This window comes from Acipenser ruthenus, chromosome 18 (genome assembly GCF_902713425.1).
Source record: "Acipenser ruthenus chromosome 18, fAciRut3.2 maternal haplotype, whole genome shotgun sequence".
In the NCBI taxonomy this organism is placed as follows: domain Eukaryota; kingdom Metazoa; phylum Chordata; class Actinopteri; order Acipenseriformes; family Acipenseridae; genus Acipenser; species Acipenser ruthenus.
Window position 1 is genome coordinate 30,185,409 of NC_081206.1, and position 14,460 is coordinate 30,199,868.

Here is a 14,460-nt window from a genome sequence, read left to right on the forward strand (position 1 = left end):
GTTGTGGTATTTGAGTCTACAGTCTGTTTAATGTGGATTTCTAATATGAAACAGTCTTTTTATCTGTGCATCACTAGACATCTATATTTATCTTTCACAACATCCTAAATGGTTAAAGAGTGTTTTTTTTACAGATGTGTTTTTTTTTTGTTTTTGTTTTTATATATATATCCTGGAAAATAACAGAAAGCACATGGTATTGCTTGAAATTATTTTATTGGTTCTACCTTGGTTTCCACATAGAGCACAGTATAATGGCAGTGTTTTTTTTATTTAATCTTGGTGGTGCTTATGCAGTTGCGTCCTTCCTTGCATAACAATTGGTCACTTAAACTTTCCATAGCAACACATCTCTAATTCAAAGCTGGTTGTTGGAAGCTGGAGTATATGCAAACATAAGGGTGTCTGGTTCAGTGTAACTGCTTCAGTTATTAAGGATTTGTATTTAAGATTCACATAGGACAGGATACAAAGACCAAGGCTTTAATTTAATTAATAAGCCCATTTCAGGTGCAGTATTCACACACAGTAAATATCTGTAACCAGAATAAGTCAGTAATTGAATAAAAATATATCTTTCAGTATTGATTTAGAATTTAAACTGATTATCTTTGAATAGGGAGGGAGGGGGGGATTCTACTGTAGCTATACCACAGTTAAGATACAGGTATTCAAATAACAGCAAGGTACATTACACCCTTGTAGGATCCCCTGGGCATCCTGAATAGCCATCTTGGTCCCTCAGAGAATAAGAGATCATCTTGAATTCAAAGGTTAATGATTAGTCAGTTAGTGGGATGTTTTATTTTAACACAGGTGTAGCAAAGTATCATAGACTTGAAACATAAATCTTAAGGGGTGAGTAACTGAACTGATTGTTCAGTGGGCTGGAGTTAAAGCACTTGATTCCCAACCATGGTCATGGTTCTTCTTAATTATATCATGGTTTTAGACTGTCTGCCAATTGTTGAGCTAGACAATAGACTACATACAATATAATGACACACCAGCTCTGTGGCAGCTCTGTAGACTGCTGGTCAGTTGTAACAAGCAACTGTTTAGTACTTCAGATTCACCCACTCGGTCGTGTCATGATGTCATTGCATTGCCCCGGTGCTAGTTATTTGTTATGTACTTAAACCCACAGGTGTCTCTGAGGAAGCAGGAGATAGCTGACAGGCTTAACGCATGGATCATCTTCAATGAAAAGAACAAAGAGCTTTGCGAATGGCTGACACAGATGGAAAACAAAGTATCACACAATGCCGAGCTCAGCATTGAAGAAATGGTAGAGAAGTTGAAGAAGGTAAATTAAAGAAAATAACTGAAGAAGGGCTTTTGGTGGGGGTGTGGATGGGGTTCATATTGAGTTCTAAGACAATTCCTGCAAAGCATATGCTCAGTGTGTGTGTGTGTGTGTGTGTGTGTGTGTGTGTGTGTGTGTGTGCACAGTATGGAGGAACTGACTCCATTGACTGTACATGGTTAAGATTAATAATCAGACAGAGGGGGAAAACAAAACCATACACGCATTCTGCAGATTCCTGTTTCATTGCCTTTAGCTGTAAAATGACTCTTAGTTATTGTAGTTAATGTTTAAACTGCGATAGCTGTCCAAAGTCTCTCTGTAAAATAATCATAACATAATGGTGGGGGTATTTCACACAGTGATAGTGTGCTGTACTATCATGCTCGCACTACAAGGTTAAATCATGCCCAGGGAATGTTTGGCTTGAGCTGTTACTGGTGGACAGGATAGCCCACTGCCAACTTCGAACCAGGAGCAGGCAATGACATGCAGTGATTTTCAATTGAATGATAGCTGTTAAAGTCCTCTTTGACAGGAGTGCATTATGGGAAGCATTGTGTTGACAATTCCAGTCTGGGTGTGTGAGGCAAGGGGGGGGCGGGGGGGGGTTGTTGAGCCAAGCGTAAACCTTACAGAATCAGTGTCTCTCAATTATTTTAGGACTGCATGGAAGAAATCAATCTTTTCAGTGAAAACAAAACTCATCTGAAGATACTGGGCGAGCAGCTGCTCAACGCCAGCAATAAAACTAAGGAGACAGAAATAAATGAAAAGTTGAAGGATATCAACGACCGCTGGCAGCATCTGTTTGACCACATCGAGGCAAGGTAAGGAAAAGCCACCTTGCTTTAACCCTTTAAGGTACAAGGGACATCTGTGTCCCACAAATAAAAATTATGCTAACTTTCTTATTTTTGTAATAAGGTGCACGAAACATGGTGTGGACAACCGCTCAATTTCTTGTGTACCTTAAGGAGTTAATGAGTTGTCATTCTTCCACTAGAGAGATACTGTTGAGTTATTGATTTCATCGGTAATGTTTTACAGTAAATGGCAGAAATGTGCGTAGGAAGAAAAATATTATTTCCTACTGTATACCAATGAAGTAACCATCTACACTTGTTGATGTAAAAAACCCCAATTCCAAATCTTATTCATGTGAACTTCCACTTCAGATCTAACAGTAACAGGTCACTACGCTGCCTTTACTTCAAACATGAGATGGTAGTTGCTGTTTTGTGACATTACTCTGTCCAGAGCAATGTGTTCTGTTCAGAGAGGGTATGAACCTTTCTTCCCTGCCGTACTGTATGATGGCAGTGGTTAACCATAGCCTGATTTAAATCAGGGCTGGGACTGAACCTGGTCCCTTTAAAGACTCCATGTAAGATCATTTTTCAATGTATCACTGAAGAAGAAATCACATACACACATATTCAGATTCCTTCTGGAAGTGATATTGGTTTGCTTCCAGTAAACATGGAGTGCAGATACATTTCTGTAGATAGACTTTTTGCAACATTACAAAACTAAACCCCACCCATTGAATAAGCCAGACCTATGTAATAATGCCTTGCTGAAATAAATCTTTCTTTGTCAAGTGGATAAGTAGATGCTGGATGTGAAAAGCTTGTCAGATATTTCTCCTAACTGCTGGCATATTAGAATGCCAAACATTTGTATTCACATACTCCCATCCCAGTTTAATAAAGCTGTAAGGGGACATGTTGGGCTAATGTTATCCAAGGAGTTAATGTCTGGTATTGTTTGAAGAGTTGTCCTTGATCTTAGATAATAAGATTATTATTTTTTCTCTCTGTACTTCTGATACTTCTGTCTATTCTTCTTTGAAATACGGCATGTTGTGCTTTTTGTCTTGTCTGTATTTGCTTTGACAGTTCGCCTCTAATGTTTTAACTTTAAAACGATGTCATAACATTTTGGTAAAAAGGCTTTAGACTATTAATATCTCTGTCTCTGTGCAAGGGAGCAATTTCTACAGATGGGTTTGTAATGTGCATGGGGTTATTTTACAACAGAGCTTTTTGCATAATCATTTTTTATACAAGGAAGCATTAAGTATTAACTAGCCATTATTCGATTAATTGTAGATTGCTATTACATCAAACTAATAATAATAATAATAATAATAATAATAATAATAATAATAATAATAATAAACTTCAACCAAATGACTTGGTTCTATTGTATATCGTGTAACATATACAATAGTAATTACATTTAATATGTCAGCTAAGTGATTGGTATCAAAGGTGAAAAATACAGTTAACACAAATACAGTTAGTTATACAAATAGTTATAATGCCACAGCATTTGAGGTGAATTTGGAAATAAAGTAACATCAGGGAGCTTAATGGCAAAATAAATAAATAAAATCTGTTATGTACTTGGGTAAATTAACTAATTTTATTTTTCCAGGCTTAGGATTTTTTGGGGGGTTATTTAATCACTGCATTATTATTATTATTATTATTATTATTATTATTATTATTATTATTATTATTATTATTATTATTATTATTAAGTTATCAAAACGTATTAAATACGTGAATAAATAAATACAAAATAATAATGTTTGTATTTAGCAGAGACCATTTGTTAACGTTTTGTCCTATATACAGACATGGTTGAAGACAGATTTCTGGTTTTATTTCTAATGATATTATCCCTCTTGTCTTTCGCTTTATGTAAAAAATAAATACATAAATAAATTAAAAAAATGCTCTTTCCCAATTTTTTTTATTTTAAATCAAAATTTACCACAGGGCAAACATTACGTATGGTAATAATGCCATCTCTTCAGCAAAACTTATGCCTTTACTAAGTGTGTTTTAGTATTATTTAGTTGAACACATTTAGAAAAAAGCATAAGCTAAGTACACTCAGGTTTTGTATTTCAGTGAGAATCGTACAGTGTGCTACGTCATTTTGCCTGCAAAACATTATTTTGTATTGTGAATTGTTGCCATTTTACACATGGACCGTAACATATGTACCACTGAGGGGGTAATGAGGTCAAACAGGGGGAGGCTGGGGGAGTGGCTTAGTGAGTTCTCAATGCTAGACCTACATTCAGTGCAGTTCTTAACATCTGTTACCCCTTTAGTCATGTTAATTTAATTGAATGTTTTTTTATGAATAGACTTGACAACGCACCAATAGGTACACTCCTAGCCTATTGTGTATCTGCATTACTGTAATCATAATATTAGAATAATAATTCCAGTTGTGTTTATAAATTAAGCTGTTTATGTCTTATCTTTTTAGACATGTGATTTATAGCGGTTTGTTGAAGTGATTTGAAGTGCCCTTTTTAATTTAACCACTGCTGATTTTGAGTCCTAACATTTTAATGATAAAAGACATGTTTATAAAAGCTGTATTCAGCATTAGCCTAGCTAAAGCAAGGGTTTCTCAAAGCTGCATTGTACTGGCTGACCTTGTGCTGCTGCTGTTTCCCAGTCACTGTGCCAGGGATTAAAACCGTCTGTGGAATTCCCATTGGAAAGAACAATGAGTACAGCCTCCCATGCAGATAGCTGCAGCTGACGTTTAACTTACTGGAACTCCATCTCAGCATCAGTCCACAGGGAGTCATAACATATCTGGCCTTCTCTCTTACATCCGTCATGAATATGTTTGCGATTGATGAGATCTGTACAAGTGGCTTAAAGTGTATCAGAATCCTGTGTTTCATTAGTATGCAGTCACTAAAATCCTAGGCAATACACTACAGCATATTCACTTAATATGGTTACATCTCATTTTATATGCACCAGTTTTTAAATGACATTTTCCATTTTCTTGATGTTGGAAAGATAATCTAAAAACATACTATAAAGATGAGGGTCTGGCTTTTTTTAAGTTTCCTGTTGACTCCTTTATTATTTATGTTCCTTATTTAAAGGGATATTTGACTATGCAGCTTAGCCTTCAAAGAAAAAATAAACTCTTAAGGGAGTTTGACAGGGTTGCCAGGCTGTTGATTTACGAAGGTCTTTACCTTCTGGGAAACAGACACCGTCTGTGATAGGATAACCGCAAGAGGAACTAGGTGTCGTTCTGAGGTGGTACATCACACATTTACTTTGAGAGCTGTCTCTATACCATTTTAATGCTTAATCCTTCTGAACTTGTTAGCGTTGCACCCACGATGGCCCAATGCAGATCTATTAACAGAAAAGAAATTATATACTACACGTGTCTGTAAATTGTTAAATAACTTAAACACCCACATTTAATAGTGTATTTGTTTTATTTGTATGCTCGTTAGCGTTGCATTTCAAGGTTGTTAAAGATATGCAATGCAGATCAGATGCTGTGCTGTCTGTAACGCTGTCTTGGACCCCTTTTGTGCTGGTGACACAAAACAGTCTGCAGTCGGGGTCTAGGGTCTGCAGCTGCTGTTATCATTACAAGACAGAATGCATTGCCTCACTGTGCCCTATTTATCAAAACAAGTGCTGCTCCAAGCAGATGTTTAGCTATTCACTGTCCCAGTTCTTTTGAAAAGGATTGGCTGGCTGGCTGACTGGCTGGCTACAGTTTAAATCAAACCTCTACTGAAGCAAGTAAGCCAAGCTTGCACTTGGGGGGAAACATATATTTTTTTTAAATCTCTCAATGCAGTACCTTTTGCATTTTTATGTTATCATTAGACTTTTATATTAATATGTGTGTCACTTAAAGTAGTTTAATGCACCAACATGCATACAACATATGTATTTGCATTAAAACATATCGTCAAACTGTAGAACATTCCATTTGAAATGGAATTGTCCCCTTGCTTATTTTCAGCTTTCAATTTCCTTTGTAAATATGAGCAATGTAATGTTAATCCACCAGGTGGTGTAAGCAATTTCTTACTAAATAAAGTAACTGAACGGAGAAGGAATGCTGGAAGAATTCCAAAAAGTAAAGTCGTAAACACGAATGTTAATTCAAATTCAAAAGAGTTTATTGGATTTTTAAAGTAACCACAACTGTAGTCCCAATGTTTGCAATAAAGTAACCTCACAAGTTGATTGATGTAGGCAGTTCAGAGCCAAAACATAAAACAAGGTTTACTGTTGACAGTAGAATTTGTTTTCATGGCCGTATTTTGTCATAAACTTGACCCTTTTTAAAATTTTGTAACTCAAGTTTAATGCTGCGTAGCTGTACGCAATGCACTAAAGCTGTCTATTTTATCTTGAGGATATTTCCGTCATTGAAGGACAGTACAGGACTCGCCATGTCTACTAATCCCTGGTGGCGAGGGACAGCTTTCAATTGGCTTAGTGGTTACTTCTCTATTATTGTGTGTGTGTGTGTCCTTGCATACTAGAGTCCTTGGCCAGTCCTTTTACTGTAGAACAAGATATCCACAGTCTGAACTTTAAGTGCTGTACAATACTGGCACCTGTATTCTGCAATTTACAATGGTGAGCGCAATGCAGTTGAAGGGATGTGCAATAAAGTAGCAACCCCTATCAGGAGAATTGCCATACTGTACTGAACAACTAGGGAGTTGTGATTTAATGGTGGGCATTTTCCCCACATGAAAATATATATTTGGGATGGATCTAAAAGTAGAAAGGATTGGAGTAAATGGCAATTACTTTCAGTAAGAATTTAATTGGTATATTCCTGTGAGACATTACACTTCTCTTGTAGGTAAGCATCAATGTTCACTGATTTTGCATGTGGTTTTCCTATGTGGCACCTAAGTATGCAAGAATTAATGAAGAACAGTTCAGAAAGTACGGTGTGTACAGGATCAGTGTTTTGGAAGTTCTTGGAACCCAAATTTGGTGTTTCCATCAGGCAGGCCCCCTGCACTTCAATTAGCGGTCCAGTTCAAGCACTGCTGCCGGAGGTTATCCCTCCGCTTTTTGTCAGTGTGTAAAGAATCCTTGTCACTATTGTGATGTAGCAGAAACGTGAGTGGGTCTGCTCTTCATGAGACATGCTGGACCAGTGAATGAATAAGGCCTTATGAAGGGGGTGGGGTCTAGCTGCAGAGAGTGCTGCTAATGCAAGCAGGAGAAAAGGATTCTCTTCCGTGTGACATGGAGTAACCTGGCTTTGCAAGCAGTAAGTAGTATTTGCAATAATCCCATGTCTTTTGCACCTTGTGGTATTGATTGGCAATAGTAATTTGGTACTGCACATTAAGCAGTCAGTGTGTGTGTGAGAGAGAGAAAGAGTGGTGGTGGATAGAGAGGGGGATGGGCATGGCTTTGTCAGCATGCACAAGCGACTGCCTTTGACAAGCGATTGGGATTTGTATAGGACTAGACAGGAGTGCCAGGTGGTTTGACATGATAAATGTGTTTATTATTTTCCCCTGTTTTTTCACCCCTCATGAGATGCATAAAGCAGAATCAATCTTTCAGAAGGAGATTGCAAGTGTGTGGATTTACTGTGCCTGTAGAGAGATGAATCCGTAATGGACTGAACTAAGAGACATGGAAATGGTACCACCCCTCCACCCCTGACTCTTGTGTTTTGTCAGAAATGCACTTGTTACGCCCACATGGTCATTTTTTTAGTTTAGTTGTCCACCACACATCCATGCACATTTACATTGTTAGGCACTGCTGCAAGCATGTGGGGAAATGTAACAAAATGAATGTTATTATGTTTTGTATATATTCTCCATATGCCCAGAGTTTAAAGAAAGGCACACTTTGTCCATTTCTTTTAGAGTAAATGATGAAGACAAAGTCCTCCTAATTTCAATCTTTGCGGCCTACTAGTATTTTAATAGAAGACTGGAAGAAAATATGAAGCGTCATCTGTGTGTAAAAATGTGGTTAACTTGAGCGGTTTGCATTGGCATTTGCATTTTGTAGCAATAACGGCTCTTCCTTAATGCGCTGTACGCTGGAATTACAAACTCCTATTTGTTTTATGTACTACTGTTGCGTGAAGCCTTATATAAACAATACCTCCCAGTAAGAATGGGGTTGGTTTACCATAATAGTTTGTGACAAAATTATTAAATGTATTGAAAATAATTGAATTGATCTATATTTGTAGCCTGTATTATGTTCTGTTCTTTTGCCTGAATTATAGCTTCTGTTTAAAAGGGTGAGGATCAGTAGTTTTTCGGAGCAGATAGAAATAATCTTTTATTTTATTTTTTTTAGCAGGATTTTGGGCTTTTGCATTAGACTGTGCGGAAAGCGACAGTCTGGTTATGTGTGTCAGTCTCAAGCTTAGTGGAGTATTTCCTCCCATTGTGGTTTTAAAAAGCAAAGTTTTCTTTATACATTTGCAGTTTCAGGAGATCTCAGGATATTACTTTCCCAGATTCAGATTTGTGTTGGTGGAAGCAGTTGCAGTGTGGTAAATGTCGACCTTCAGTAATGGATCCTATTAACCAAATAATCTACAGTACTACTGTAGTGGGCATAGAAACTACAGAAGTATTTCAAATGCTAAAATATCTGCTTCGTATTTTGATTTAATGACTTGGTTGGTTTCGTTTTCTTTTAAAACACTTCTGGCATAACAGAGAATTTGGGCAGATTAGACTTCGGATTTATACCTAATGTGTCTCATAAAACCTTCAGCAGATCACCCAGACCCTAGAACAGGGCTTACCAAACGAAGACTCTTGAGCCATATATGGCTTGTTCGGCTCCCCAATATGGCTCTTTTGAAGTATCTGATTTAAGGGTTGGAATGGATTTGAGACTTCAAGGACTATCTGCAGTCTTAGCCAGCAGCCAGTACACTCATAATGCACCATGTTTAATGTGCAGAAAACTACTGGAGCTGTTTTTAGGGTAGTTTATGTACTGTTTTGTCATCTGTTTAGTAAACTTTTTTTCTGGAATATTGTATTTTGTATCTTGCTCTTAATTGCACTGTAATTCTTGATATGTATTTTTTTGTATACAACTGTAAGTCACCCTGGGTGAGGGCATCTGCTAAGAAATAAATAATAATAATATATTATATATAATCATATATAACGCTGGGACAGTTCTACCCTAAGTGATTCCTGTGCTACTGCTTTCTGAATTCTGTCTACCAGTTATTCCTGCTTGGGTTCACTGAGGCAGGTAGATTGGAGGACACATTGTACAACTTCTTAAGGCTTTTGCAGTTGAAATTGGGTGTTTGTTTTTTTTTTTGTTCGTTGGGAGAAGATTTGAAACTTAAGTCATTTAATTTTATAGTAAGTTCTGTCGCTCTGAGTAATGTAATATTGGCCGGCCCTCTTCTTTTATGTTAGGGTGAAGAAACTGAAGGAGACCCAGGTGACGGTCCAGCAGCTGGATAAGAACATGAGTAACCTCCGAACATGGCTGTCTCACATTGAGGCTGAGCTCTCCAAGCCTGTGGTTTACAACATCTGCGATAACGACGAAATCCAGAAGAAACTGTCCGAGCAGCAGGTGGGTCCAGAAGGTTCCAGCTCAACCAACTCACAAAACCTAAGCATGTGGAGACTTTGAATACAGAAATGTTAAATAAAAATAATAATAATTTCACACCCGCCAGTGTATTAACAAAAAGTGCAGGCTAGCTGGTTAGTCCATCTGCTTTTCTTAGAAATAACTGTGGTTAGTTTCAGGCTAATCTCATCTTCTGAAAGTGTTATTTGTAACACTCTTAACTGTAAAGCTGAAGATGTTTATACGTCTGACTACAATGACGGTAAGATATAGAAAAACTTAATACAGTGTCTTCATTTGCTCTTTACAGTTTTGGATAGCATACCAGAAATATCCTTTAATTTTATCAAGTGGACTTCTATGGCCATGCAACTCGAGAATGACATTCATATTCATATAAAAGCATTGCAATGCTAAGGCTAGTTTTTACAGTGAAACCTTTCTTTTAACTTTTCTATGTATATTTTTTGATCTCTACATTGAACTTGTTTTCAGGATCTGCAGCGTGATATTGAGCAGCACACAGACGGCGTGGCGACTGTGATTAACCTGTGCGATGTCCTCTTGCACGACTCGGATGCCTGTACCACTGAAACCGAATGTGACTCCATCCAACAGACAACCGCGAGCCTGGACAGGCGGTGGAGGAATATCTGCGCCATGTCAATGGAGAGAAGAATGAAGTACGGAGAGAATATTCATTTGTTTTACATGGATTACATTACGTTTTAAAAATATCTATCTCTATCTGTCTGTCTATCTGAAACAGCATAACATAGGTGTAGGTAGCTATCTTTTATACTGCTGTCTTGCCAATTGATATTCCTTTGAAGTACATCCACTTATACCCTAATCCTGTTTAAGGATTGAAGAAACCTGCCGGCTTTGGTCCAAGTTTCTGGATGATTATTCTCGTTTTGAAGACTGGCTGAAAACAGCTGAGAGAACTGCTGCCTGCCCCAACTCTGCCGAGGTTTTATACACTAGTGCAAAAGAAGAGCTGAAGAAATTTGAGGTACTTAGCACCAGGGTTTCATTTTTTTTAAAACATTTTTATAATACTCATTCACTGTAATTGGTGTGAATTAATTAAGTTCTGATATCTGCCTACACATAACCGTGTTAGCATCTCAGGGAAACCTGTCAGATAAACTGTTTCTGGGGCTAGCATCAGCTGTGTAAAAAGCCTGCAGTTTCTGTTACCTGGAGCAAAGATGTATAATAAATTATGATGTATTTGTTTTGGAAATGCAATCTATAAATGTTTACTCCAGTGCTAAGTTTGCAACTGTGTATAGTGGAGAGAGAAAAAACAAAAGTCACAGAGCTGGCAAAATCAAGTGAGTCTCTCTTTGAACGTGCTGAGGTAATTATATATCGGGGAGGAGTACAGCAGCTTCCATTAGACCTGCCAGATTTAATGGAGTGCTCTTTATTCTTGTTTGAATACAGGCGTTTCAGAGACAGGTTCACGAGAGGCTTACCCAGCTGGAGCTGGTGAACAAACAGTACCGACGACTGGCTCGGGAGAACCGCACCGACACGGCCAGCCGGCTAAAGCTCATGGTCCACGAGGGAAACCAAAGATGGGACAATCTCCAGAAAAGAGTAGCTGCCATTCTGAGAAGACTGAAGGTAGGTACTATGGGTGTCGCTCGCAATTGCTAACACTTAAAACAAAGATACTTCGTTGAGGTTCCCGGTAGCTGACTCCCAGGCAAGCTTTTCCACACTGTTCAGAACCCAAATTTCAAATAGAATATGATGCTCAGTATATTTTAAGGAGCAGGTCCTCATTCTGTATCTCTCTGCAGTACTTTACCTCTCAGCGGGAGGAGTTTGAAGGAACGCGGGACGGCATCCTTGTGTGGCTGACTGAGATGGACCTGCAGCTGACCAACGTTGAGCACTTCTCAGAGAGCGACATCGAGGACAAGATGAGGCAGCTGGACGTGAGTGCAGGCAGGCTCGGGAGGGGGTGGGGGTTGTTTCTCTGTTGAAACGCTGGTCCAAAACTCCTCTTCTATGTATCTGCAACACTTTCTGATTCTTCTTTTTGTTTCTAAACAGGGATTTCAGCAGGAGATCACTCTGAACACCAATAAGATCGACCAGCTGATTGTGTTCGGGGAGAACCTGATACAGAAGAGCCAGCCGCTGGATGCCGTGCTGATCGAGGATGAGCTCGAGGAACTTCACTCCTACTGCCAGGAAGTGTTTGGGAGAGTTGCTCGCTTCCACCACAGGCTCATCAACAAGGGCCCTGTGAGTCATATTTCTAACATGTTTGTGTTAGTATAGGGCTGGAAATAAGACTCCTATTGCATAGCGCTTTCACCCATTCCAGGTTTTACTACGAGGTTGATTAGCCACAGTGTATAGGTAACAAGCTCAGGTATGTCTTATTAACCTCATAGTAATGGCTCAAAAAGCTACACGCTTCATTCCACCCCTGTAGTAAATGAATAATTCAGAGCCATTTTTTTCCCTTTCTCCTTCAACCACAATTGAGGAAAGACAAGATTGTTTAAAACATTATACACAAATTTGAGCTGATCCTGCTTCTGTAGTTCAGGATAAGCTTTTGATATCTCAAAACTAGAATATTTATTTCTGTTGAACCGGTCCCACCTTTTAGAAATAAGTGATGGATCCTCACAAGATTGCTACGATTAAAACAAATGCAGTGAGTTCTAAAAATGTTATTTTTAAAGTAGGCAGTTCTAATTGGCCCTATTGATATTGATTTGTGTCGTCTCTCTCTCTCTCCAGGTCTCTGAAGATGAAAAGGAGTCCTCTGACAGGGACACAGACCTTGAAGACTCGGCAGAGCTGCAGGGTATCGGCTGGCAGGAGAAGATGGGGCATGAGGTCTCTCCCTCTTGCCAGTCCATGTGTCAGCTGATGCCCCCAACGCCTGGACAGGAGCGGTCCGGCCGCGAGACCCCCATCAGCGTGGACTCCATCCCGCTGGAGTGGGACCACACCGTCGACGTGGGGGGCTCTTCATCCCACGAAGACGAGGAAGAGCCAGTTTACTACAGCGCACTGTCAGGTACCTGCTGCTTTCCTACTTCTAACCACTGTGCTGATGGTAGGATTTCCTAGTTTCTTCCCTTCATTGCAGCACAATAGGGAACCACTCTCTAGGGGGGCCCTTTAACTGTCATCTGTTTAGAGGTCCGTGGAACAGACAATTGTCATCCCATCAGTGAATATTTATTAGTTTGTTATTTCCGCTGACAGCAGAAGCGTTTGCAGCAATAGAAGTGTTACGAGTGTACAGTTATTTAATAAAATGTCAACTACCGTTATCTGGTGGAGACCCATTTTAAAACTCTTTTCTTTCAGACGTAGAAATCGCTGAAAATCCAGAGTCCTTTGTTAAAATGACTTCCAAAACATTGAAAGCAACTTCTGGTATGCACTTGCATATGCATGTGTTCCTACGTTGTGATCTGGTCATGGAAAAGCATCAGACTCCTCCTCTTTGTTGTGTTTTGTTTACCCTCCTCCTGTCCTTTGCATTGCGCACACACCTTGCATTTGGTTTCTTCTTTCAATTTGCATGTACTTGTACTGTATGGGGTTTGCCAGGGCAGGCTGCACTAATACCGTAGTGGTTAACTATGACAGTACCTCTGGGGCAGTCATAGTTTTAAAGAAAAGATACAGGGGGCTGTGGTCCTGCATTGTCTTTGTGTACTTCAGCTTCGTAATGGCTTTCCACAGCACTATGGAGGTGCCACTGTGGTGTCTTGCTAGAAGACCACATCGGTCTGTATTAGCAGCTAAATGGTGTTGGCTCAGTATAAGCAGAAAGTTGGTTTGCATCACACCGTTGTACAAATCATCTATCAAATGAATGTGATTCCATTGTTTTATGTACTCCTGCTCTGTTTGTGTATGTTGTAGATGACCTACTGTTCTAACATGTTTCAGGGATGTAAATTAGACTCCTATTGCATAGTTGTTTCACCTATTCCAGGTTTAACTATGGGCTTGATTTAGTTCCACTGTCTATTATTATTATTATTATTATTATTATTTGTTTATTTAGCAGACGCCTTTATCCAAGGCGACTTACAGAGACTAGGGTGTGTGAACTATGCATCAGCTGCAGAGTCACTTACAACAGCGTCTCACCCGAAAGACGGAGCACAAGGAGGTTAAGTGACTTGCGCAGGGTTACACAATGAGTCAGTGGCTGAGGTGGGATTTGAACTGGGGACCTCTGGGTTACAAGTCAGTTTCTTTAACCACTGGACCACACAGCCTCCTTGTCTAGATAACAAGCTCAGGTGTGTTGTGGTAGAGTGGCTGGGTGTCTATGGTGGTCAGGAGACAGAAAGGAGACTGAAGAACTGCCAAGTTTATTTTTCTTAAAGCAAAATTATAAACAGAAACACAGCTCACAGAGCCATAATTAAAAAGGTTAAACAAAACAAGTCGTGAACACAAAGTGAAACAGAAAATCCCTCACCCAGGTCACTGTCACGGTTAGTTTTTAAATAAAAATAGAGGAACATTTGTCTCTCTCCATCTGGCAGCAAACCTCTCTGTTCCCAGCTCCCTGGTAGTCTCTCTAATGGAGCTTTGGGCTCTCTTTTTATAGGATGTGGCTGTTCCCAATTAACACCAATTATTCCATTAGGAACAGCCACATTCTCACATGTTTTTGGCAGGGACAGGAATTAACCCCATCCCTGCCAACCACCACAAAACACAAGCAAAATACCA

At 39.2% G+C, this 14,460-nt stretch overlaps 1 protein-coding gene across 3 annotated transcripts in view; it reads left to right on the forward strand.

The window, feature by feature from the left end:
• The window catches only part of LOC117416750 (nesprin-2-like), a 147,074-nt gene that overhangs the window by 127,342 nt on the left and 5,272 nt on the right, over positions 1-14,460 (forward strand). For all 3 annotated transcript variants that reach the window (XM_058991956.1, XM_058991957.1, XM_058991958.1), the window contains 10 exons: positions 1,148-1,306; positions 1,970-2,136; positions 9,558-9,720; positions 10,216-10,403; positions 10,585-10,735; positions 11,173-11,355; positions 11,535-11,672; positions 11,791-11,985; positions 12,493-12,775; positions 13,072-13,140. In XM_058991956.1, the coding sequence (XP_058847939.1) occupies positions 1,148-1,306; positions 1,970-2,136; positions 9,558-9,720; positions 10,216-10,403; positions 10,585-10,735; positions 11,173-11,355; positions 11,535-11,672; positions 11,791-11,985; positions 12,493-12,775; positions 13,072-13,140 (1,696 nt within the window). The remainder of the gene's footprint in view (positions 1-1,147; positions 1,307-1,969; positions 2,137-9,557; positions 9,721-10,215; positions 10,404-10,584; positions 10,736-11,172; positions 11,356-11,534; positions 11,673-11,790; positions 11,986-12,492; positions 12,776-13,071; positions 13,141-14,460) is intronic.